General features: G+C 44.0%; 1 protein-coding gene across 1 annotated transcript in view; it reads left to right on the top strand.

The window, feature by feature from the left end:
- The window catches only part of RGS6 (regulator of G protein signaling 6), a 389,049-nt gene that overhangs the window by 23,557 nt on the left and 337,513 nt on the right, over positions 1 to 27,979 (top strand). The window contains exon 2 of the mRNA XM_066608377.1: positions 18,974 to 19,075. Within this exon, the coding sequence (XP_066464474.1) occupies positions 18,995 to 19,075 (81 nt within the window). The 5' untranslated portion in view covers positions 18,974 to 18,994. The remainder of the gene's footprint in view (positions 1 to 18,973; positions 19,076 to 27,979) is intronic.

Here is a 27,979-nt window from a genome sequence, read left to right as displayed (position 1 = left end):
AATTAGCTGTTAGCCTGGCAGCCGACCAGCGTGAGATAGTGATGCAGAAAAGGCTACTATCTGAGAGAAGTGGAATCCCTTGCCAAAAGATTGAACTTCTATAAAGGGGCCTTTGAAAAGGCGGAATGGGTTCCTCTTCACTACTCACTGGCGAAACGCCTGGGAACCGGTTGTCTCACTACAGCTGACTATCCAGCACAAGTGCCATTTGAATAATGAAAGAAAATGAATGAACATCTGAGGCCGCGCAGACATAATGTGTGCTTGTCTTATTACGGTACTTCCAGACGCTATTACGCTACTTTTGACTTACACTCGTATTCTCAGGAAGACCTGAGTGAATAGGTATATAGCACAAAACGTGGCTTACAATAGATTGGAGCTATAGTGAAGTCAAATACATATAATATAATTTTTAAAATATTTTTTCGGAAAGCATTTTTCATCCTAAAGCTATTTTTACAGATTTTAAGATTAACGAGGCAGTAAGAAATATAGACAAGCGTGTTATGAGTACTGCCAATCCTTCTTACTCTGTGCTCTTTTTCTCATATCAGCACCACTTCAGCCTTAAGTTAAAGACGTGAATAATCTGGTTTCATAGGAAATAGGGATGACAGCCCTGTGTAACAGCCTTAAATGACTGGCACTGTGTTAACTTAAATGACTGGCACTGTGTTAACAGGAACTAAAGGAGTTGTCTTATGGCAGGTTTTACCTGAAATGCAGATAGCCCAGCCACAGGTCAGTCCTGAAGTGGACGGCATGCGCACATCTGATCCATTCAATTCAGTTGGATTGTCAGAGATGGTTGACGCAGCTATCCCTAGAGGTCCCATTGAAGTGAATAGAGAGGTGGTGCATATGCATGGCCACCAACTGCCATTCACTTTAGGTAAAAGCTGTCATAAGACAAACCCCTTAAATATAACATTCCCCATCTAACATTTAAGGGGGTATTTTGGAGACTGTGCAAATTTTTCAAAATTTCCCTAACATTTCCACTTATTGCCATCGTTCTAAATGTCCATCTAAATCAAATTGAACTTCAGTACTTTTTCTGCCACCTGCTCCACTTCTGCTTTCTAGTTAGCTTCAGATTTCTACATTGTTATTCAAAATGGCCACTAGGAAGTGCAACAACTACATCTCCCACAATGCCCCACTGGAAGTTACTGACAAGTGTGCCTTTACAACCATACAGTTTGTGTCATCATTACAGGAGTTGAAGGCACTGATCATGCCTGACCAGAAAACAGCGGCGCATACAGGTCATGATGACCATTGGATACCTAAGCAAGGATGGGTGGGGGGAGAAGGATGTCACCGGTAAAGCCGCATTGCAACAGCTTTGTAAAAGACGTTATTATTAGAGATGAGCGAACGTACTCGTTTCGAGTACTTGCGCGCCCGAGTACCGCCATTTTCGAGTACTTCAGTACTCGGGTGAAAAGATTCGGGGGGCGCCGGGGGGCGGGGAGAGGCGTGGCGGTGCGGGGGGTAGCAGCGGGGAACAGGGGGGAGCCCTCTCTCTCTCCCTCTCCCCCCCACTCCCCACTGCTACCCCCCGTGCCGCCACGGCGCCCCCCAATTTTTTTCGCCTGAGTACGGAAGTACTCGACATCGCGGTATTCAGGCGAAAAAGGGGCGTGGCCGAGCACGTTCGCTCATCTCTAGTTATTATATTATATTGCCCTATGTAGCATATAACACTCACTTTGAATTGCAAAAAAATAACCCTTTAACAGAAACACAAATAAAATTGGACTGGGTTTTCTAGCTCTTGAAAACATATGGCCTATCCACAGGACCGATCATAAATAGATGTTCAGTGGGCGTCCGTCACCTGTGACAGCTGTCATCCTGTATAGAGCATGAAGCATATCGACACTAAGACACACTGTGCAGTGGCCTACATAGTATTGCTCCTGTTCACGTCAATAGGAGCTGGTTCTACAACACCATGTCCGTCATGCACAATGCATGGAGCTATCTGCTTCCTGCTCTACACATGGTGACAGCTGTCCCAGCAAGCAGCTGATTGTCCGGGATCCTAGGAGGCAGACCTGCACCGTTCCGCTATTAATGACCTTTTCTTGTGGATAGGTCATCAATTTTCAATAGATGGAAAACGCCTCTAGAGTATATCTGCATTCTGATTTTTTTTGCATGTTTCCCCTGTCCTCCATTAACAAGTATTTACAAGAATAGTTAGCATTCCAGCTCAGACAGTAGCACAGAGTTTAACTGGGAAATACTCTGGAAGAGTAATATGTTTTCACTATTTTATATAACCATTACGGTTAAGTGGCCAGCATCCATTAGTCTGAAACATGGATGGGAATTGAGATTAAGAAGGTTGTCCGGGCATTAATACTTGGCCAGAATTTATTGGTATTTATGTCCTCCCCCGCTTGCATGTAAACAATGCAGCCATAGCTCTAATTGTACACCACCTCCTTGCTACATTTAAACCCTTTCTGCCTCCAGGTCACATTCTGCAATCCTGGTATCCCCACTTTTAAAAAAACATTACTTTTTTTTAATTTTTGCTGTAACATATTTACTTGAGGGCTTGTTTTTTTGTGGGTTGAGTTGTATTTTTCAATGATACCATTTAACATACCATATCATTTATTGAAAGACTTTAAAAGAGGGGCAAATAGGGGGAAAAAAAACTGCAAATGCACTATTTTGCAAGCAGGGGTCATTTTTACAGTGTTCACTGTGCACTAAAAATAACATGCTTTCTTTGTTCTTTGGCTCAGCAAGACTACAGTGATACCAAATGTCTATAGTTCTTTATATCATAATTAGAGATGAGCGAGCACCAAAATGCTCGGGTGCTCGTTACTCGAGACGGATTTTTCGCGATGCTCGAGGGTTCGTTTCGAGTAACGAACCCCATTGAAGTCAATGGGCGACTCGAGCATTTTTGTATATCGCCGATGCTCGCTAAGGTTTTCATTTGTGAAAATCGGGGCAATTCAAGAAACTGATGGGAACGACACAGAAACGGATAGGGCAGGCGAGGGGCTACATGCTGGGCTGCATCTCAAGTTCCCAGGTCCCACTATTAAGCCACAATAGCGGCAAGAGTTGGCCCCCCCCTCCCAACAATTTTTACTTCTGAAAAGCCCTCATTAGCAATGCATACCTTAGCTAAGCACCACACTACCTCCAACAAAGCACAATCTCTGCCTGCATGACACTCCGCTGCCACTTCTCCTGGGTTACATGCTGCCAATTCCCCCCCCCCCCACGACCCAGTGTCCACAGCGCACACCAAACTGTCCCTGCCCAGCCTTCAGCTGCCCTCATGCCACGCCACCCTCATGTCTATTTATAAGTGCGTCTGCCACAGGAAAAGCAGGCACACACTGCAGAGGGTTGGCACGGCTAGGCAGCGACCCTCTTTAAAAGTGGCGGGGTGATAGCCCACAATGCTGTACAGAAGCAATGAGAAATCCAATCCTGTGCCACCTCCATCTGGAGCTGCACACGTGGGCATAGCAATGGGGAACCTATGTGCCACACACTATTCATTCTGTCAAGGTGTCTGCACGCCCCAGTCAGACCGCGTTTTTTTATAAATAGTCACAGGCAGGTACAACTCCGCAATGGGAATTCCGTGTGCACCCACAGCATGGGTGGCTCCCTGGAACCCACTGGTGGTACATAAAAATATCCCATTGCAATGCCCATCACAGCTGAGGTAGTAATGTCATGTTTAATGCAGGTGGGCTTCAGCCCACACTGCATGCCCCAGTCAGACTGGGGTTCTTTAGAAGTGGACACAGATGCATTTACAACTCCCTGTGGACCCACAGCATGGGTGGGTGCCAGGAAGCCACCGGCGGTACATAAATATATCCCATTGCATTGCCCAACACAGCTGAGGTAGTAATGTCATGTTTAATGCAGGTGGGCTTCGGCCCACACTGCATGCCCCAGTCAGACTGGGGTTCTTTAGGCCTCCTTCCCACGAACGGATTTACGCCGCGTAAATTCGCGGCAAAAATCCGCTGCGTTGCACCATGCTATTAGGTTCTATTGAACCTAATAGCACAATGCTCACGATGCGTAATTCCACCGCGGAATTACGCACCGCGATTTCTCCCGTCCTCACCCGCAGCATGCTCTATTTTCTGCGGGTGAGGACGGGCTGTACGCGCTGACGGCTTCCATTGCAGTCAATGGAAGCCGTCCGTTCACGCTATCTCCCGCTGTAACCAGCGGGAGATAGCGTGAAAAAACGCTTTCCCGCCCACCGCCGCGCGTCATATGACGCGGCCGGCCGCGTCACGTGACACGGCCGGTGACGCGGCGGCGGTGGGCAGTGACGGGCGGTGACGCAGCGGCGGTGGGCGGGGAAGCGATTTCACGCTATCTCCCGCAGGTAAGTATAGGGGCTCTGGGGGGCGCCGTGACGGGCTTCACTGCGTAATATTACGCGGCGGAGCCCGTCACGCTCGTGGGAAGGAGGCCTTAGAAGTGGAAACGGATGCATTTACAACTCCCTGTGGACCCACAGCATGGGTGGGTGCCAGGAAGCCACCGGCGGTACATAAATATATCCCATTGCATTGCCCAACACAGCGGATGTAACGTCAGCTGTAATGCAGGTGGGCTAAAAATTCATTTGATTACACTGTAGGCGAGGGCCCACAAAAATTGCTGTATCAACAGTACTAATGTACATCAGAAAAATTGGCCATGGCCAACCAAGAGGGCAGGTGAAACCCATTAATCGCTTTGGTTAATGTGGCTTAATTGGTAACTAGGCCAGCAGGGAGCCCAGTTAAAATAAAAATTGGTGGAGGTGAAAGTTTCAACGCTTTAATGAGCATTGAAACGTATAAAAATTGTTTAGAAAAATTAGATGACTGAGCCTTGTGGGCCTAAGAAAAATTGCCCATTCGGCGTGATTATGTGAGGTTTCAGGAGGAGGAGCAGGAGGAGGAGGAGGAATATTATACACAGATTGATGAAGCGAAAAGGTCCCCGTTTTTGATGGGGATACAGAACGATGCTTCCATCCGCGGGTGCAGCCTACCTATTGCTTAGGTATCGCTGCTGTCCGCTGGTGGAGAAGAGAAGTCTGGGGAAATCCAGGCTTTGTTCATCTTGATGAGTGTTAGCCTGTCGGCACTGTCGGTTGACAGGCGGGTACGCTTATCTGTGATGATTACCCCAGCCGCACTAAACACCCTCTCTGACAAGACGCTAGCCGCAGGACAAGCAAGCACCTCCAGGGCATACAGCGCGAGTTCAGGCCACGTGTCCAGCTTCGACACCCAGTAGTTGTAGGGGGCAGAGGCGTCACGGAGGATGGTCGTGCGATCGGCTACGTACTCCCTCACCATCCTTTTACAGTGCTCCCGCAGACTCAGCCGTGACTGGGGAGCGGTGACACAGTCTTGCTGGGGAGCCATAAAGCTGTCAAGGGCCTAAAGAGTGTTGGCCTGCCTGTGCTGTACATGCTGCCTGATCTCCGCGCCTCCCCTGCTACCTGGCCCTCGGAACTGCGCCTTCGGCCACTAGCGCTGTCGTATGGGAATTTTACCATCAGTTTGTCCGCCAGGGTCCTGTGGTATAGCAACACTCTCGAACCCCTTTCCTCTTCGGGTATGAGAGTGGAAAGGTTCTCCTTATACCGTGGGTCGAGCAGTGTGTACACCCAGTAATCCGTAGTGGCCAGAATGTAACACGAGGGTCACGAGAAAGGCATCCTAACATGAAGTCAGCCATGTGTGCCAGGGTACCTGTACGCAACACATGGCTGTCCTCACTAGTAGGATCACTTTCAGGATCCTCCTCCTCCTCCTCCTCCTCAGGCCATACACGCTGAAAGGATGACAGGCCAGCAGCATGTGTACCCTCACCAGTGGGCCAAGCTGTGTCTTCCCCCTCCTCCTCCTCCTCCTCCTCCTCCTCCTCCTCCTCACCGCGCTGAGATATAGACAGGAGGGTGCTCTGACTATCCAGCGACATACTGTCTTCCCCCGGCTCTGTTTCCGAGTGCAAAGCGTCTGCCTTTATGCTTTGCAGGGAACTTCTCAAGAGGCATAAAAGAGGAATGGTGATGCTAATGATTGCAGCATCGCCGCTCACCACCTGGGTAGACTCCTCAAAGTTTTGAAGGACCTGGCAGATGTCTGCCAACCAGGCCCACTCTTCTGAAAATAATTGAGGAGGCTGACTCCCACTGCGCCGCCCATGTTGGAGTTGGTATTCCACTATAGCTCTACGCTGCTCATAGAGCCTGGCCAACATGTGGAGCGTAGAGTTCCACCGTGTGGGCACGTCGCACAGCAGTCAGTGCACTGGTAGATTAAACCGATGTTGCAGGGTGCGCAGGGTGGCAGCGTCCGTGTGGGACTTGCGGAAATGTGCGCAGAGCCGGCGCACCTTTCCGAGCAGGTCTGTCAAGCGTGGGTAGCTTTTCAGAAAGCGCTGAACCACCAAATTATAGACATGGGCCAGGCATGGCACGTGCGTGAGGCTGGCGAGCTGCAGAGCCGCCACCAGGTTACGGCCGTTGTCACACACGACCATGCCCGGTTGGAGGCTCAGCGGCGCAAGCCAGCGGTCGGTCTGCTCTGTCAGACCCTGCAGCAGTTCGTGGGCCGTGTGCCTCCTATCTCCTAAGCTGAGTAGTTTCAGCACGGCCTGCTGACGCTTGCCCACCGCTGTGCTGCCACGCCGCGCGACACCGACTGCTGCCGACGTGCTGCTGCTGACACATCTTGATTGCGAGACAGAGGTTGCGTTGGAGGAGGAGGAGGGTGGTTTAGTGGAGGAAGCATACACCGCCACAGATACCACCACTGAGCTGTGGCCCGCAATTCTGGGGGTGGGTAGGACGTGAGCGGTCCCAGGCTCTGACTCTGTCCCAGCCTCCACTAAATTCACCCAATGTGCCGTCAGGGAGATATAGTGGCCCTGCCCGCCTGTGCTTGTCCACGTGTCCGTTGTTAAGTGGACCTTGGCAGTAACCGCGTTGGTGAGGGCGCGTACAATGTTGCGGGAGACGTGGTCGTGCAGGGCTGGGACGGCACATCGGGAAAAGTAGTGGCGACTGGGAACTGAGTAGCGTGGGGCCCCCGCCGCCATCATACTTTTGAAGGACTCCGTTTCCACAACCCTATACGGCAGCATCTCCAGGCTGATAAATTTGGCTATGTGCACGTTTAACGCTTGAGCGTGCGGGTGCGTGGCGGCGTACTTGCGCTTGCGCTCAAACACTTGCGCCAGCGACGGCTGGACGCTGCGCTGACAGACATTGCTGGATGGGGCCGAGGACAGCGGAGGTGAGGGTGTGGGTGCAGGCCAGGAGACGGTAGTGCCTGTGTCCTCAGAGGGGGGTTGGATCTCAGTGGCAGGTTGGGGCACAGGGGGAGAGGCAGCGGTGCAAACCGGAGGCGGTGAACGGCCTTCGTCCCACCTTGTGGGGTGTTTGGCCATCATATGTCTGCGCATGCTGGTGGTGGTGAGGCTGCTGGTGGTGGCTCCCCGGCTGATCTTGGCGCGACAAAGGTTGCACACCACTGTTCGTCGGTCGTCTGCACTCTCAGTGAAAAACTGCCAGACCTTTGAGCACCTCGGCCTCTGCAGGGTGGCATGGCGCAAGGGGGCGCTTTGGGAAACAGTTGGTGGATTATTCGGTCTGGCCCTGCCTCTACCCCTGGACACCGCACTGCCTCTTGCAACCTGCCCTACTGCTGCCCTTGCCTCCCCCTCTGAAGACCTGTCCTCAGTAGGCGTAGCAAACCAGGTGGGGTCAGTCACCTCATTGTCCTGCTGCTCTTCCTCAGAATCCTCGGTGCGCTCCTCCCTTGGACTTAATGCCCTTACTACTACCTCACTGATAGACAACTTTGTCTCATCGTCATCGGCCTCCTCACCCACTGAAAGGTCTTGAGACAGTTGCCGGAAGTCCCCAGCCTCATCCCCCGGACCCCGGGAACTTTCGAATGGTTGGGCATCAGTCACGATAAACTCCTCTGGTGGGAGAGGAACCACTGCTGCCCAATCTGAGCAGGGGCCCGAGAACAGTTCCTGGGAGTCTGCCCGCTCCTCAGAATGTCTCATTTTCATGGAGTGAGGAGGCTGGGAGGAAGGAGGAGCAGCAGCCAGAGAATTCTGAGTTGCAGTAGTGGACGGCGCAGAACTCTGGGTGGACGATAGGTTGCTGGAAGCACTTTCTGCCATCCACAACAGGACCTGCTCACACTGCTCATTTTCTAATAAAGGTCTACCGCGTGGACCCATTAAATGTGCTATGAATGTGGGGACGCCAGAAACGTGCCTCTCTCCTAATCCCGCAGCAGTCGGCTGCGATACACCTGGATCAGGAGCTCGGCCTGTGCCCACACCCGGACTAGGGCCTCCGCGTCCTCGGCCGCGCCCACGTCCTCTAGGCCTACCCCTACCCCTCAGCATGCTGTATTACCAGGAATGCAGAAACACAACACTGTAATTAAATGTGCCGCTTATTGGCCTGTGGTTGGAGGCTGAGTTCGCTTACGGAACGCCAGGAAATAATTTGGCGCAAGCCTGCTGTAACACTTAGCTGGCTGCGTATTTATTTGGAGAAATACTACCCCCAGCAGACAGGGACCCAGAACACTGAGCAGAGTGACAGGCAGGCCAAATAGATTTTTTCCAAATATTTTTTTCTAAAGGACCACTGCGTATATTCAATCTATAATATGTCTTCTGGCCCTGCCTACACAATTCTGTCCCTGATGTGTGTGTCACGGAACTGCAGTGTTGCACTGTTATTAACTGCAACAGACCGGTGATTTCAGAGCCAGGAAATAATTTGGCGCAAGCCTGCTGTAACACTTAGCTGGCTGCGTATTTATTTGGAGAAATACTACCCCCAGCAGACACGGACCCAGAACACTGAGCAGAGTGACAGGCAGGCCAAATAGATTTTTTCCAAATATTTTTTTCTAAAGGACCACTGCGTATATTCAATCTATAATATATGTCTTCTGGCCCTGCCTACACAATTCTATCCCTGGAGTATTACTGCAGGGCGCAATGCTCTGCACGGCCGATATACCAAAAAAAAAAAATGTGCAACACTGCTAAAAGCAGCCTCCACACTACTGCACACGGTTAGATGTGGCCCTAAGAAGGACCGTTGGGGTTCTTGAAGCCTACACTAACTCCTAACACTCTCCCTACAGCAGCTCCAACACGATACCACTGTCCCTCAGCTATCTCACAACACATCTGAGGCGAGCCGCGGGAGGGGCCGATTTTTATACTCGGGTGACACCTGATCTCCCCAGCCACTCACTGCAGGGGGGTGGTATAGGGCTTGAACGTCGCAGGGGGAAGTTGTAATGCCTTCCCTGTCTTTCAATTGGCCAGAAAAGCGCCTAACGTCTCAGAGAGGAAAGTGAAAGTAACCCGAACATCACGTGGTACTCGTTACGAGTAACGAGCATCTTGAACACGCTAATACTCGAACGAGTATCAAGCTCGGACGAGTACGTTCGCTCATCTCTAATCATAATACTTACAAATAAAATACCTTTTACCAAAAAAAATTTGCTTTCCATCCCCATCTCCCCCCCCCCCCCCTTTTTCTTAATTTTTCAGCTGATTGGGCTCTGTGGGTACTTGTTCTGCAGGGCAATCTGTAGTTTATAATGGTACAATTATGCGGAAGATAAGACTTCTACATCGCTATTTATTAATTTTTTTTTTTTGGAGACGAAATGACCAGAAAAAGCGCAATTCTGCTATTGTGGGTTTTTTTTCCTGACAGTTAATTATGTGTAATTAATAATGTAATATTTTAATAAAATAGACCTTAACAGATGTAGCGATACAAATTTAAAGTTTTTTTTTTATCCCACAACGGGGACAATTTTTTGGGAGTAAAATTTTAATATATTTATAAAAAATTAGAAAGTCTTCATTTTACTTTTTTTTCTACCTTTATTTTATTAGTGCCCATAGGAGACTTGAATTTGTTTTAACAGGCTGTCTATTAAAGGTATACGACAGGCGCATCTTAATATTTAGAAACTAATGATAGCCCTGAGGGCCTTTGGAAGGCCCAAGGCTGCCATGACCCCCAGACGACACTTCCACGATATGTTCAAGACCTTTAAATCCAGATTGATCTGGACATTGAAATGCTTTTGTCAGAATTAACTGTGGCATTTAAAGGATTAATAGGCGCTATATGAGAGTTATGCCTGATTGTGGCTGTTGCGTGCAGGTGTTGGCAGTCAAAAACAGCTGACACCTGCCATCTACAGAGCAGAATCCAAGCCCACTCCTTACACCACATATGCTGTGGACGGTTACATACATGCTAACTGAATGCGGTTCATGCAGTCAGGACATAAATAGCCGTATGTGTGTCACAAAACGGTTAAGAAGCATAACTTCATACAGCTGTAAGGTAGCCACTTGACCCAACAAACCATGTGCGCCATTTGTAAAGCAGCAGATCTATTGTTATTATTGGTTATTTATATGCCTGTGCTTACTTATCTTGGTTACCACTGCTGTAAGACTGCAACATTAAATTTGTAGGGGATCAAGGAAAGGGAATGTAGGGCATTAAATGTTGCCATGGGGTTGGCAACACATTGTTTTATCCATTCATTTATGTATTGTATGTGCATGTATTTATTGAGTTATTGAGCATGTCAGGTCAAGAGATTAGTACCATACTCAGCACAAATAACATTCTGTACCACTGATAATTTGTTCACAGTCACACTCCTATGCGTAAAAGAGTCAGCTTAATTCTTTGCACTATCAGTCTCACGCCAGAACCTTACTCCTGAACAGTTTTAGGGCTCCTTGAAGAACTGCCAACCAGTTAATCCTTTTCTCTCTGAGGCAGCTAACTGTTATTAAACCCATTCCACCAGGGTTTCTACACATCTTTGATTTCACAATGACTTTGATCATGACTGACCTGAAATTGAAAGTCTGCTTCAAAGAACCTGTGGGAAGAAAGCCTAACAATGGAAAATTAGTGAGAATCTCTCACAGAGAAGGTAGAAAAAGTTTCTACAAATAATATTATTCTGCCTCTTATTCATTGAAAAATAACAATGCTTCTGCCAAAATACCTTTTGAAATACCAGCTGTTAAATTATTTTTTACTTATTCTGTTCGGACATACTGTATATTTGCTGTCTTTTCAATGAGCCAACGGGCTTATTTGGAAACCAGCCATATTCTTCCAATTTACAATACTGTGTAAAAGTTTTAGGCAGGTGTGAAAAAAAAATGCTTCAAAGTAAAACTGCTTTCAAGAATGGAAGAAGTCTGATTGACGCCAAATTTATTCTGCAGCAGTCAACAACCCCAAACATCCAGCCAATGTCATTAAGAATTATGTTGAGTGTAAAGAAGAACAAGGAGTCCTGGAAGTGATGATATGGCCCCATAGAGTCCTGATCTCAACATCGAGTCAGTCTGGGATTACATGAAGAGACAGAAGGATTTGAGCAAACCCATATGCACAAAAGATCTGTGGTTAGTTCTCCAAGATGTTTGGAGCATCCCTGCCGAGTTGCTTCAAAAACTGTGTGCAAGTATACCTAGAAGAATTGATGCTGTTTTGAAGGCAAAGAGTGGTCACACCAAGTTGCTCCTTGACACTTCTAATGGCACTTATCTCCCAGGAAAAGAAAGAATCAAACATGTTGAAATCTATGATTTGTGTTCCCCCCACCTCCCATCAACATATTGGAGAATAGTGTGGCTTCCCACATACACATTGGGGCAGATTTACTAATATTGTCTAAAGTTGGACAGTGTAAACTTAGACATACAATCTTAAAATGTTCCAGATTTATCACAGTGACGTATCCTGGATAATGAATCTGGCACATCTTTAGACTGTCTACCACATATACATATTAATTGGCTATGCTTTACAACAGATTTTGTGTCAAAATGTTGTGCAATTTCTGGTGTCAAAAGCTGTTTTTATATCACATGCCCCTTTTTCGGACTTGTCAAAAAAAAGTGTCTAAAAGTGATGATGATCTGGCTATTTTGAACAATTTATCCTAAATTTGTTGCCAGTTTTAGGCTCTATTTACATTGCTATTAAGAGCCTTCATTGAAGTTTCCATCACTGTGGCTTGAGGCTGTCCTTAGGATAATAGTAAAATAGAATAGTAGGATTAATAGTACATCAATGAAGATGGTGAAGGGCTACCATTCGAGAACCACACCATTCAGCTGTTCTTTGGGCTGGTGTGCTCATACACTGAGCTGATTTCTGTAGGAATCCGACAGCTTAGTTTCTAATGCAATGGCCAGGTTTGGTATTACAGGCAGTGTTCCCAAGCCTGGCCACTGCAGTGGGGATGAAGCTATCTACTTCCTACAGAAATCAGCTCATTGCATGAGCACACCGCCCTGGTCATGTACCCCCAGCAATCCACTATTGATAGCCTATCCTTCGGATAGTCCAACAATAGTTCTCAAGTGGACAACCCCTTTGACCCCTTGAGGAGACGGCTTACTTTAGTTTTTGCCCACTTTCAAAAGATCATAATTATTTTTTTGTATTTTCATCTATGTAGCTGTCTGAGGACTACTGTTTTTGCAGGACAGGTTGTATTTTGGAATGGTAGGGAATATTCCGCAACAGCATTGCAAAATATGCCATCCCTGAATTCCGCACCAAAATCCGCAGTGCTAACTGCAGATTTTGGTGCGGAATTGATGGCGGTATTCTGCTATCTATTTTCAATTCTGCACCAAAATCTGCACTTTTGCAGTATGGTTTTGGGAAAGAATAATCTGCAGGAGGGAATATTTGGCAGCACTGTGGCGGAATGTCTACTTGCATGAAAGGTTCCTTATCCTTACACATGTTCAATGATATAGGTTTCTGAAAACATCCAAACTCATATACACAAGTTAATGAAAGTGTTCACAATAAGGCCCTGTACAAGAAGTAATAATGTACTTCTCTAGAGCAAATTCACCCTGGGAATTTGGTGCAGTTTTTGGGGTGTGTGCAAAAAAAGAGGAACATTGGACTTTGTCTATATTTTTCCTCTCTTTAGGGTCATTTTTGGTTTTGGCTAAACAAAACACATGAAAAACTGCACCAAACTGCCCTGTGTGAATCTGGCCTTGACTAGCATCCAATGAGGCAGAGTTTCTCCCTGCAGAGGCTATAAAAGTTGTAAAACGCCATCTCTAGGAGTAAGAACAGTCAGTGGGGCAGTTGCTGTGAGGGTTTTTTTTATAACACCTAATCAAAACATTCTAAAGTGCACTTGTGTGATCAATATGTGGGTAATTTATTCAGTCTTTATTAGCTATTTGATCTCCTTCACGAAGTTTCCATTAAATAATTTTTGCTGACGTGGAATTCTATTTCTGCTTTAATACACTGGCTATTGATGCATTAACTTTGCCTAAATGCTTCTAGAAGGCCATACAGGAAGAACAGGAAGAATAAATCAGTAACCTTGCAAAAATCTAGTGCCCGCTAATCACTCAAAGTCTTCCCCCTGAAAAGTTATGAGTGTCTAAAAATAAAATGTAATCAATACTGAATACTGCTTCATAACAATATATGACAAGCTATTGGTTTCCCTTCTCTGTCCTGAACTAATGAGGTAGCTGAAATACCGGCCTACTAAACTACAGATACAATTTTAACATGGACTCTGTAGATAACCCTGAACTCAAAAAGTTTAGTTTAAGGCAAAATTAACACTAGCGGTTTTAGTTTTCGTCTATCTGTTCCATTGTGGGAGAGACTAAACAGACAGAAAATGGAAAACAGAAGTACATGCATAGCTTTGTTTGCTACTCATTTTCCATTGACAGAAATGTTGCAATCCATTTTGGTTCCATTTTTTTTTTAAACCAGAATCAAAAATCCAGCAGTCTGCATTTTTTTTTTGCAGTGTGAAAAATGGAATGGAGGCGGAAAATACAGAAACGGATTGCAGCTGAAGGTCTTCAATTTCCATGCATTTATATGAACTGGAAAACTGAAACAATTTCTTTCTGTTTTGCTGTTCCCACAACAAAATGGCTAAATGCTAAGCAAACGCTAGTGTTGAAAGGACCTAATACAGACTCGGATGAAACTGATCGGTGTCAGCATTGAGATAATGTAATGTGTATATTGCACAAATTTGTTATTATAAGGCATCACAATAAAAGGTGCTCTTCTGAAGTGGAGGCGTCTTCTCAATGGCCAAAGTTCCGAAAACAGTAAAAAGCCAAGTAGAAAGTGATTTTCTATATTTTACCATACAGCTATCATGGAATGAACTGAAGCTAGTTTACCATTTCACAAATTAAACAAATTAAAATATTGGAAAACAGCATATGTGAAATGTCCCTAATTCTGCAAATCTCAAAGACATTAGCTTTTGAGTGGCTAAATCGCTTGGAAATTCTAAAAAGAATTTCATTGGTTTCTGTGGGCATCACCATTTTGTTTTCTTCAGAAGAATGAGGGTCTCGTGTCAATTTCTATAAATGGAGTGATGGACAAGCATGAGTGCTGCTGCTCCATTTATTTCTGTAGGACTACCGGAAATATTAAACCACTGTGCTAGGCTTCTCTTTGGAAGTCCCATAGAGATGAATGGAGCAGCAGAGTACATGCTCACATTGTATAGAGCAGTGTTCCCCAACTCCAGTCCTCAGGGACCGCCAACAGGTCATGTTTTCAGGGTTTCCTCAGTATTGCACAGGTGATGTAATTATTATCGGTCCTCAGACATTGCACAGGTGTTCTTACTATAGGATATCCTGAAAACATGACCTGTTGGTGGTCCCTGAGGACTGGAGTTGGGGACCTCTGGTATAGAGAGACCATTGCTCTCACGATCAGATACTTATCTCCTATACTGTGCATGGCTCATAAGTAGAGATGAGCGAGCATATTCGGTAAGGCGATATACTCGAGAGAGCATCGCCTTTTTCGAGTACCTGCTGGCTCGTCCCTGAAGATTCAGGGGGGCCATGGGGGTCGGGGGCGGTGCAGGGCAGCGAGGGGGAGCGGGAAGGAGAGTGAGAGAGATCCCTCTCTCTCTCTCCCTCCCGATCCCCTCTGCAACCCCTTGCTCACCCCTGCTGCCCCCCGAATCTTCAGGGACGAGCCAGCAGGTACTCGAAAAAGGCGATGCTCTCTCGAGTATATTGCCTTACCGAGTATGCTCACTCATCTCTACTCATAAGTTTATATCTTGAGAAAATGTCTCTAAAGTGGTACTTTTTACAGTTTTAATTTTTGCTGCCAAAAAAATGTGACTGGTTTAATACTCCTTGATGCTCTAAACTCAATGTGAAGTAAGGTCTACTCTGGAAACTTTTTAAAATTCACGGAGATTAACAAATATCTGAAATTATAGACTCTCTGTCAAAATCTCATTACTTTCATACACTCCTGCTAAATTTTCATAACAGTGCCCTCACAATCGTAAACCCAAAAACATTGAGGGGAGCTTTGCGGAAAAGTTCTTTGAAGTTTTACAGGAACCAAATACCATCTAGTTAAAATGTTATCATTTGCTTTAACTAAGAAAGTATTCTTGGAAATGTTATCTGTTTAAAAACTGTATTCCATAAATTAGTTTCAAAGGCTTTTCCAAAGTCTCTGTATGAGAGAATATGCGCTATATGAGAGATGTGCAGACTGCACAATATATAATGCTGATATCACTCCACCCAGAGGCGTAACTTGAAGCTTCTGGGCCCCGATGCAAAACCTGTAACAGGCCCCCCACCTATAATGCTTTATTCATAGTACTGGGTTCCCTATATGGAGAAGAAAGGCCTTATGGGCCCCCTAAGGCTCCTGGGCCCAGGTGCAACCGCATCCTCTATAGTTACGCCAGTGACTCCACCTCACTGTTGAAGAAGCGAGGCCGGCAGACAAAAAGTGGGATAGTGCCTCTGTTGAGGTTCTATGCGAGTGTACAAAATGATGATTCTGATCATATTATATCCTTATCTATCCGTTTGCCTAGTATGATTTAATTTCATATCTAAAAGATTTATGTTCTTGAGCATCCCACACAGACTTGAAAAAGTCTCTGGAATGAATTCCAGTTTGATTTAGGAGTTCTCTAATGCTAACACAAAAACGTTACTTAAACCACCATGAGAAAGCTCTGTGGCTTTGCTTTTTAACCTCTCAATGACCTATGACAGATATGTTACGGTTCACTGCGGGTGTATGGAGTAAGCTTGGAAGTCTCAGCTGTTTCTTACAGGTAACAGCCATAATGAGAGCAAGCTGCGATCACTGCTGTTTAACTGCTAAAATGCTGTGATTAATGCTGACTTCAGCATCTAAGCAGCTAGCTAGAGGGGTGGGCCTCCTTGGAGCCCCATAGCCCCCCTACATGATGCAATTGAAAAGTACCAATGTGAAGGCTCTCCGGCCTGCCATGGATTTCAGCCTATTAAGCCATGCTTGTGTCAGGGTTTAATAGGGTGACAGTAAAAGTACTGTAAACTGCAATGCTGAAGTATTACAGTGTATTGTACAGGCAATTGGTAAATTGAAAACTGAAACAAAAATGTTTCATAAAACAGTTTAAATGTGTCTAGATATTACAAAAAATTAAAGTTTTCACAGAGAATCAAAGCAATAAAATAATAAACATAACTGGTATTGTTGCATCTGTAAATGTTCAAAATATCATGTTATATATCACTTATAGTAAACACAATTAGAAAAAAAATATGCTGACCCGTAGAATGCAGTTGACATGTCATTTTTACCGTACCATGGACATCGTAAAAACAAAACCCTCAAAAGATCATGCAGTTTTTTTCTGTTTTGCCCCTCTCAGATACTTTGAACAGTTTTTCAGTACATTATATGATGCAATTTTAGAATATGGGGATGAAAAACATAAGAACAGGAAAAAAAAAGTTGTTAAGGGGTTAAAGGTTTTTTTCATCCCAAACAACTGCTCTAATGTGGAAGCTGCCCTAATAAACAGCAGATTCTGCTTGGAGAAGCCACAGCCAGCTAGACCATTTCCCTTGCAGCAGCCACAGGTTAATATTACATGGCCATCATCCAGATTAATGGCTCTCCATATCCTACAGGGGCAGTCCAGATTGGAAATCTACCCTCAGTGACAGTTGTATGGGTGTAGGCACAAGGATTGACTTCATGAGACAAGACATTTGAATTATGGACTGCAAAGCATTTCTGTTCAACCAAGACAGGGGGTGCAGCTTTTCGTTTAGTACTATGACAATTTAACCAAGGCCACCGCTACTTTCATAGGAATAGTTTTCCATCAGCTCTACAATGTCATAGAAATTTGATTGTGTACTGATGCTGCAATCGATTTGTTTTACTGTCAGCTTGAGTCCTGCTTTTCCATTACCTACATCCCATGCAGTATGTGCTTTTCTTTGGCTCAGTGATAAATCCCAATGTTGATGCTGTGCACATTAGAGCACATATTTTCAAGAAGCAGATAACAAAAAGGGTAAATAGTCTTCCCATTATTTTCTTTACAGCATTGTAATCTACGGTCAACTATTTCTTCAAAACATTCCATTTAGGTTTGATAAACTGTAACAGTAACATTTACCTTTGCTTCTATTATGCACCGCTTTCCAATTATTTGATTGCAGCCAACATGCTTAAAACTGATATTCATAGTCTGATTGCTACAATGTAAATATATCTTGTTATTGCGTGTATTGTATTTATATTTTCTATAACTTGTGCATGATTACTGAACCTCACATATCTAATAAAATATATTTCTATATATTGGAATTATTATATACTAGATGAGAAATAATACTTATCACTGAATGTAGAGAACTTAGAATTTCTCTACATTGATAATAAGGTTTACATATCAGATTTGCTTTATTTTTGAGAAACTTATATTCCCTTTTAAGAGCTGTGAACTTACATATACTGTAGTATAAATTACATGACATCATATTGTTTAGCTCTTAACGTGGTTGTAAACCCATTACCTTTATATAGTTTATAGTATCAACAATTGTGTATTACTGTATTCACAAATATTTAACGTCATGGCTCACCGGCTGCATTTGAGGATCTGGATCAGGGTGATGTCAAGGTGTCAGCCCCTGCCCACGTGATCCTCACATCAGCACATGCTTCCTGATATTTCATTGCTTGACGCTGGTGGGGACAATTCTGTGCTAATGTTTGGACTGATTGGTTAGCTAGAAGGTGGGCATCTCAGTAAGCCAATCAGCTTTAGTTTGTATAAATTTAGTCTGGCTCCTTTTTCATTGAGGATGCCATTTATACTTTTCGTCTGAGGGTGTTACTGGTCTTGCCAGCAGTTCCTGGTCCTGAACTGTGTTTTTACAAATCTATGTCTGCTGATTATTTTCTGACATATCTGGGGTGTTTGATTATCTTATTCCCTGTTCACTAGTGGTTTGATTTGCATTGTGTGTAATCTTATCGTTACCACTATTCCTAGTTACCATCTGGTTAAAGACAGGGTAATTCCAGGTTCCTAAGAAGGGGTTGCCCTCATCAGGGCAAGTACTCCAATATTGGGTAGAGCCTCTATGTTTCAGAAGGTTAGGTTTCTTGTTTTGCGTTTCTCTTTTGTAATGTGTTATCTGCAGCAATTGACTAATATATCTATATATAAACCAATATGTCCAGGTTGGATGTAACAATTTTTCAGACGTACAGTAACCAGTTCATAAGGCAAAAAAAAAATGGAAACCTCAATAAGCCAGTTCATTTAATTAACCTACATGGCCATCTTTCAATGTGCTTCGAGTAGTATATGAATCAATGCATGTGATAAGCCTGACAGGTTGACAGTTAATCACTAATTTCCAGGTATATGTGTTTACCTTGTCTTCTCTTTAGATTGATTATTTCGTCCTTTTGTTACTTTAATTCTCAAATGTAATAAATATATTGTGTTTTCTTGTCTAATTTGCTGTATTTTTATTCCAGCGTCTGTGAGAAATTCCAGTCATGGCTCAGCCTTCTGATACAAGTGTTGTTGGAGTTACAGATCCTGAGGACAACACTCCTAACATGATTGTCTACAGAAAAGTAAGGGTTTTTTTTATTTCCGTTAATTGAGGTGATTATAATGCATAGTGAAAGGAGTCATTTAGGCTCTATTCACATCTACCCTGTTCATTTCCTTTGTTGGACTCCATCATAGGGGCTGAACAACGAGAATCACAAAAGTCTCAGATCTGGCACATCGTGGACACAAAATGGTGCTTGACAGACACCATTGATTATAATTGTGTCAATCAGGTTTCTGTCATGCCATCCGGCATTGTGCTAGACACAACAGCGAGATTTTGGACCAGACCTTTTATGGAGGCTCTAATGAGAGCAGAGCATAACATGTACCTCTTACTTTCAAATTGCATATTATCTCAAGAGTGTTTTGATATAACTTTTTTGTCTCTGTGATCGTCACTATACAATAATGATATTTCAGGTCTTATAATAATTGGTCATTTTACTTGATATTTTGTGTAGCATTTCTGTGTTATTTAGTGTGTCTTTCCAAAACTGATGCACATAATCTCAAATAATAAGCGGTGTGATATTTTATCCTACATTTCCTAGATCATATTACTGTACTTGTTCTTGTATAAAGATGACACTTCCCAGAATATAAGACACCAAAACAAACTCTATGCAGACATTGAGCCAGAAGGAAATTAAGTTTCATCTTTAAAGCCATGAGCAGAGGCGTAACTATAGAGGATGCAGGGGATGCGGTTGCACCCGGGCCCAGGAGCCTTAGAGGGCCCATAAGGCCTCTTTTCTCTATATAGGGAGTCCAGTACTATGAATAAAGCATTATAGTTGGGGGCCCTGTTACAGGTTTTGCATTGGGGCCCAGGAGCTTCAAGTTACGCCTCTGGCTATGAGAATTTGGACTGCAGTACTATACTACTATATAATATAGGCTGTGACCCATGGTCAGTACAAGATAATTAATAACATATATATTAAAAAGTCACTAAACTAAATTCAAAGTTGAATGAATGCTAATTCTAAGGAAAAGGTAAAAATTTTACTTTTGCAAATCTGCTTTCCTGCATTTTTTATCTGTATCCATTCTGAAGACAACCCATCATCCCCTACTAGGCAGATTAAAGAATTGGATAAGGTGAGCACAGTGTCCCAATGCTTAGGCCTACAACATTCAGCAATAATCTATGGGGAAACCAGGCAGTAAGTATTTGATTTCCCTGCACTGCCAGCATAGGAGAGACTAAGCATTACACAGTTCACATTTATATTAATGGGTTGTAATAAGCCGTCCGTGAATTTTTATGGAAAATACATCATCTACAACAACTAGTAATTTCCAATATTGAGGGAAGTTTATAAAAATTAGCCTCTTTTCCAACTTCAAAGGAAACTTTTGACTAGTTTTTTTTGGACATTTCTGGCATAACTGCTTTCAAGAATCTTGGGCAAAGATTGGTCAGATTTGCCATTTTTCTGGCATAAAATGCTGTATGAATCGTAACTAGAGATGAGCGAGCATACTCGGCCATGCCCCCTTTTCGCCCAAGCGCCGCGATTTTCGAGTACTTCTGTACTCGGGCGAAAAGATTCGGGGGGCACCGTGGGTGAGTGGGGGGTTGCAGCGGGGAGTGGGGGGGAGAGGTAGAGAGAGGCTCCCCCCTGTTCCTCGCTGCTACCCCCCGCTCCGCCACGCCTCCCCCCCGCCCCCCGAATCCTTTCACCTGAGTAGTGAAGTACTCGAAAATCGCGGTGCTCGATCGAGTAATTACTTGAAACGAGTAGGTTCGCTCATCTCTAATCGTAACCCATATTTGTGACTATTGAGTAAGTTGACCTTTTTTTTTTTTTTTTACAGCTGATGGTTATTTAAGTATCTTGTGGGCGGATCACATTTCCATTTATTTGCGGTATCACTGTGAATGGACTGGAAGTTATGATAATTTATCCCCTTACCAGAAAGTTTTTGATTTTTAAAAGCTTTACCATGTCAAATCAAAGACTTAGGGTGCGTAATAAATCTTTAAATTTCCTGTAGTCGTGACAGTTTACACGACCACATCAGAAAACAGCAGAGGCGTTTTAAATGTCAACATGCAACACACTGCCCTATTTCCTCTCCAGTTAAGTTCTCACTTTTGAAATACATGTTTTCTCTGCTACTTTATAGCACTCTATAGTCTAAATTAACACTTTCAGATCTCTTAATTCTCTGTTATTATTATCATTATTATATTATTTATTGTATTTCTTTACAGAAAACCAGGAAAGTGGTTTTTAATGGTTATTTGCTTACTTTTCTCCTTTCCTTTTGGCTCTAATACATAGAATTCATTAAGGGACCTTTCACATGGGACAGAATATTCTACAACAGTGTTGCAGAATATGCGATCCCTAAATTCTACACCCAAATCCGCAAATTTTGATGTGGAATTGCCAGCAAGATTCCGCTATTTTCAATTCTGCAACAAACTCTGCATGTTAGCAGTGCAAATTTTGGTGCTGACTATTCCGCAGGAGGGCATATTCCGCAACACTGTTAAAGTACCCTTGGTAATCTATCTGCATCTACCCTATCTGCTAAATATATTTTCTGAGTTTTCAGATACACCTTTACAATTGTTAATTAAGTGCGGTAGTTGGTTATCTTTCACCACCATGATGCAGAGAGGAAAGTTTTAATGAGAGAACTCTCCATTCTATTTTATTTAGTAGTACATTATACTACTGGAAAAACTGACATGGCACCTGCAGAAATCATTGGATGACTTTGAATTTTTAATGGACATCCGCAGAAGGAAAACCCAAGCTGGGCTGGTTTTAAAGGCACACCTTCCTAATCAGATCCCTCTTCTGGCTCATGGAGTGGGGGACCATCCTCCATGATATCCTTATGATCCAAAAGGGTATATGGACAATGGGTTCTGTGTGAGGCAACATGTTTAAAGTAGCAAGTGGCTATAACATACCCAGAGGTATTCGACTGGCCATTTGTTAATGTCTATTACATGAGAATGACTGACTACTTTGACATAACTCAAAATGACTAAAATGAGATCCAGAGCTAACGGGCAGCTTCTTTACTAATGGACATGATGAATCGCCTCTATTGTGTTTAAATGAAAAGCTCTGCTGACCATATCCTAAGCGCACTAGGATACACAGATAACTGTTGGCCTATAGTGCACTTTAGGACATGGGTTAAATTATTCTTCAATAATGTTACTAGCAAATTACTTCCTTGAAGAAATGCTAAAGATAACGTCAGAAGCTATTATGAGTCTGGTTTATAGAAATCGCCGTTCTGAGAATTAGAACCAGGAATATGTATGCTAACATAATGATTACAAAGGCCAACATTTTTCAGGGCTTCCTTAAGATGATTCTCTGCAACACTATTTGTATTAGGAATTTACCAAAAGTCTTGGAAATAATAGTGAACAATCAGTGGGGTTCCTTAAGGATTTGTCCAGGATTCGAAAAACATGGTTGATTTCTTCCAGGCAGAGCTCCTCACCTGTCCAGGGGTTTTGTCTGGTTTTGCAGATCAGCTCTACTGAAGTGAATGGGAATGAAAGGGCAATACCAGACACAACCTGTGGAAATGTGTGGTGCTATTCCTGAAAGAAAACAGCAATGTTTTCTATATCCTGGGCAATCCTAGACCTGATGAAAAAGTCAACAGAAGAAAAACATGACCTTCCTGGTTATGAATCACCAGGATTTCCTGCATGCTCCTGAAAACACTGCTTTGTTGTAATCTTGGAGAGAACACAGGTATTAATTTCCTCATGATTGATTTTTATATGTCCCAATGACCAGCATTGGGGTTAGGGCTCATGTCCACGGGGAAAAGAAGAATTAAAATCCGCAGCGGATTTTAACTCTTCTCCCGCGCGCGGATCCGCACCCCATAGGGATGCATTGACCACCCGCGGGTAGATAAATACCCGCGGATCGTCAATAAAAGTGATTTAAAAAAAAATGGAGCATGAAAAAATCCGGACCATGCTCCATTTTCATGCGGGTCTCCCGCGGGCTTCTATTGAAGCCTATGGAAGCCGTCCGGATCCGCGGGACACAAAAATCATATTTTACTTACCCGCTCCGTTTCTTCTCTTCGGCGCCGCGCCATCCTCTCTCAGCCGCGGCCGGATCATTTTGCTTCGGCCCGGCGCATGCGCGGGGCACGTCACCGACGTCATCGTGCACATCCGCCGAGCCGAAGAATGAAGATCCGGCCGCGACGAGAGAAGATGACGCCGCCGCGAAGAGAAGAAACGGAGCGGATCGGAGGTAAGTTTATTCTCATTTATTCTCCTTTTCGGCGCTCATGTCCGCGGGGCAGGAGGGACCCGCTGCAGATTCTACATGTAGAATCCGTAGCGGGCCCGATTTTCCCCGTGGACATGAGGCCTTAATACTTACTAAGGTCAAAGGCAGACAGCCATGTCCTATCCATGTGTAAGAGCCTCCAAACTGTTTTTTACTTGGTTTATTGAAGACTAGATAGAAAATGCTGCACTATTCAAAAATGTAATGGAACGCTTAAAGGGTATTCCCACCTTGGAAAGTTTTACCCTATTCACAGCTCTTTTAGTTGGCCCTCCTGGAGATCTGGGCCCCTGGTGTCTCGCCAATTCTGCTGCCTGCCGCTGATGCAGTGTGGACAAGATGGAGGGCCAGTGAAAGAGGAGCACAGCGCTGAGCGGGCTGTCATCCTTACTGAGTGGGAAGAGCCCACAAGCTGCACATAACATCCTCCTTTGCCCTTCTCTCTATCAATCATAAAGCATTTACTCAGCTTGCTTCTTCCCTCCTCCGCATGCCATTGTCAGTGTGATATGGCATGGAGTGGTTTAAGGAACCTGCTGAGTAAATGATTTATGGTGCATATAGGCTACTGTGGTGAGGGGGGCCTGTAAGCCCCCTGGCATAGGGGCCTGGTCGCAAGTGTGACCCTTGTGCTACAGCGAAAGATAGCGTGACGGACGGCTTCCATTGACTGCAATGGAAGCCGGCCGCGCGTACACCCGCGGCAAATAGAGCATGCCGCGGGTGAGGTCGGGTGATTTCACGGTGCGGAATTCCGCAATGGAATTCCTCACCGTGAGCATTGAGCTATTAGGTTCAATATAACCTAATAGCTGCGGGCAACGCAGCGGATTTTCGCCGCGTATTATGCAGCGGAAATCCATCCGTGGGAAGGAGGCCTTATAGCTACATCACTGGCAGTAATACAAATCAATCTTCATGTATTTGCTTTTGAAATGTTTCTTTGCTCTTGTAGTGTGTTGTTATATCCTGCCTGCATGTTTGTAATACAGCCACAAGCAAGTATCCTGCAACTTGATTGCCATTCACCAGGCCTATATGCTGTAGAGATATTTTTTGATATACATTGTCTATATTCAAGAAATGCGGGCTCTCATAAAGACATCAGTATTCAGCTCATTAATGTAAATCCAAAGAAAAACATCAATAGCATGGTATTCACTAATTACATGACTTCATTCATAGACTCAGAATAGACGGAGATTGGAATAATGATCATCCACCCAACAGATATATTGTGTGTCTTTTCTCGCGCTTTCTTGGATGAATTTTGTTCCCTCCACTGTAATATTGTATTGCAAAACAAGTCCAAAAATAATATACAGCTTAGGCCCCTTTCACATCTGCATTTGGGCTCCAGTAGGGCTTTCCGTTTCTCTGTTCTAATTTTGGAACTGAGAAACTGAAGTTAAATGGATCCATTTTTTTCCTTTCAAATCAATGATAAAAAACAAAATTGAAATGTTCCCATTTGACTGCATTTCGTTTGACTTCCGCTTTTTTTACTGGACAAATAGCACTGCAGACAGCACTATTTCCCTGTCTAAAAAAATGGAAACCTAATGGACCAGAAGAAAACTGAAGCCTTTTTGTTTGCTTTCCGTTTTTTCCCCCTTTTATTTTAGTTTTTCTTTCCAATAACAGAGCAGAGGGACGGAAATCCTGAACTGAGGCCTAACACTGGGGTGAAAGGGGCCTTACAGTTTTAACTAAAGTTGTTTGCATGTTACAACAATTGTGATGAAAGGTCATTATAGGTCAGTAATGTGAGACAAAAAACCTATTTCTAGCAATTTAACCCTATTGCTCTGGTTATTCTGCCTCTATTCTTTTGTTCATTTTTCAGCTTTCTCAGTCAAATCATTTTCAGCCACCCCTTCCCCTTCACCACTGAAACATATTGCCCAGAATAATTTTTTTTCTTCATTTTCAAGACCTAACTCTATAAAAAATTCAGATTGCTCTGCAGTTAACGCTAAAATCCCATTTTCCAAAGTCAAACTCCAGTGTGCAGACAAGGGGCGTAACCAGAGGCTTATGAGCCCTGGTGCAAGAGTTGAGCCATCCCTCTTCCCCTTCTGCCATAAAATTTTACCTCACAGCTCATGGCCGCTACCCTTAAAAATGTATACCTCAGAGCTGGCATATATGTATGTGAATGACATTCATTATAACATGACATGCTTAGATGCAGTAGCTTTGCTTAGTTATCCACAAAATGGCAACTACTCTATTCTTCTCACTGTAAAAATACAGCCTTTGTGCCCTACAAATGTCCCATCTTTGCTGCACAATAATAGCACCCCTATTTGTGACAAATGGTGGTCCCTCTCTCTTCCCCCAAAGTAGTGCTGGTCCTCTCTGTTCCTCCCCCCCCCCATCCCCAAAGTCATACTGATCTCAATGTGCCCTCACATTGTGATAATGTTCCCTTTGTTTCTCCCCAAAGTAATAGTGGTCTTCTGTGCCCCTGCTTCCTTTACCCTCTCCCCCCAATGCTCTCTCCCGTAATGCTCCTGTGGGCACCTGCTATCTCCCCAATAGTTCTCCACCTTGCTTCTACTTCCTCCCTAAATAATAATATTCTGTGTGCTCTTGAATATCCCTCCCTCCCAGTGAATGTTGTCCTCAATACTACTGCTTCTTACCTAATTTAGAGTTCTAATAGGGGCACTGGTACCTTTACCCCTGCATGGCAACTCGGTGTCTTCAGCCACAACTTCCTTTCCTTCACTCATGCAGCACTGCTGGCTGAGCGGTCCAACTCCTCCCTGCAGTCTCTTTTGTTCTTAGTACAATATGAGCTGCAGTGAGGAGTTGAACCGCTCAGCTAGCAGCGTTGCGTGGCTGAAGGAAAGAAAGTTGTGATTGAAGACACTGAGTTGCAGGTCGTGTGGGCCACAGTGGGTTCATGGTGATAGTGCTGGCTAACACAGTATTAATAGAGGCCTCATGGCCCCTTTGGCTAAGGGGTCAGGTTACAGTTGTGGCCTCTGCGACTCCTACAGCTATGTTATTGATTGCAGAAGGGTACAAAATTAGAAAAAACTACTGTCCCAGGGATCTGCTTGGTATGACAGCTGAGCCCCATTTACTTTAATGGAGCTGAGCTGCTATAAAAGACACATCCCACAGATAAGAGTTGTACATTTTCTAGAAAAAGAAGGCAGACCCCTTTTCTACTCTTGCATGATACCTCTGCTTAAGGGTGCTTCTAGACGGAACAATTATCGTTCAAAAAATTGTTCAAACAAGCAAAAGTGAACTATATCATTCAGTCTAAATGCGAGCCAACGACAAATGAGAATCACTTGCTCTCTGATCGCCCATTTTATGCAGGCATAAAAACCATCGTTGGCTCGTTCGATTTAAATAGATAGCTTTCAGTCTTTCACATTTTATTACATAGCAAATGTGTAAGACTGAACGATTCTGAACAGTTCTCATTTAAACGAGCCAATGATGCATCTGCCTGTCTAAACAGACTGCACAAAAGTGAATGAGCTAGCGGTGATGTTGCTCGTTCCCTCGTTAAAACGAGAATTGGCTCATCTGAAAGGATTCTTAGAGTTATCTTGGGGCTTACAGAATTAATATGGAATAAATAATGTACTCATCAAAGAATTTCTTTTCAGAACAAAATAATGGCTGTTCATGATGAAGCAAAATGTTTTTTATTCACTGAACCCCTATAGATAGAAATATCTCTAGTGACCATGTGATCTCCTGGAAGCAAAGTTACCAAAGAACCAAGACTTTCATTATGTGGACCATGTAGAAGATAGTGGGATTTACAAACTTCCTGGTTTTACATGGAATTCAGTAAAAAAAAATTACCTATATACAGTCTCATTGCTTGTATTAACCGGTTTGACACTTTATTTGACTTCAAAGTATAAGATTCTATTTGGTGAACCAACATTATATAGGTAAATATTTAAAATGTACCTGACTTTGTGTGAACATGTGGAATAATATGCTTTCTGGCCAATTAAACATGAGGAGATCCTGCTCCCTATGCTGTACTAATCTGCCACAGGAGGGCATGTTGCCACTCACATGACTTATGCCAAATACGTGCACAAGAAAAATGTCCTATTATGCGATTATACACGCCAGGATAGTACATGGCGATGAGCAGCACACAGTCAGTACGCATTGCCATTACGTGCTGACTGCATGCCATGGGTGTATATCTCATACGCTTATGTGAGCCTGGCCTAATACACATAGAAATAACTGCATTCATGGTGGAGATTATATAGCAGTACTGAGCAGTGTGGATGTGATTTTCCTAGCTGGAAGACGCCCACTATTAGCTGCAGCAGCACGTCTGTAAAAGTCTCTCTGCTCTGTTTCTCTCTAAAGCAGCTTCCTTTTCCTGCCTCTCCCCTCTCCGATGAAGTGAATTTGATAACCCTGCAGTTCTCAGAATAGTCACTAAGAAAAGTAAAGCATTCTCAGTATGAACCTGAACGCAGGCAAATGTAAACATTCTAAAAGCCGCAGTACTCGAACGAGCATTGCAGCCCCTTCAAACAAATGATTGGTGGGTGTGCTGAAAGTCGGACCTCCACTGATCAGATATTGATGGCCCTATATGCTAAGGATAGGTAATCAATA

The sequence above is a fragment of the Eleutherodactylus coqui genome, chromosome 6, assembly GCF_035609145.1.
Source record: "Eleutherodactylus coqui strain aEleCoq1 chromosome 6, aEleCoq1.hap1, whole genome shotgun sequence".
Classification (NCBI taxonomy): Eukaryota; Metazoa; Chordata; class Amphibia; order Anura; family Eleutherodactylidae; genus Eleutherodactylus; species Eleutherodactylus coqui.
Note: the sequence above shows the minus strand (reverse complement) of the source record. Positions and strands in the feature narration are given on the sequence as shown.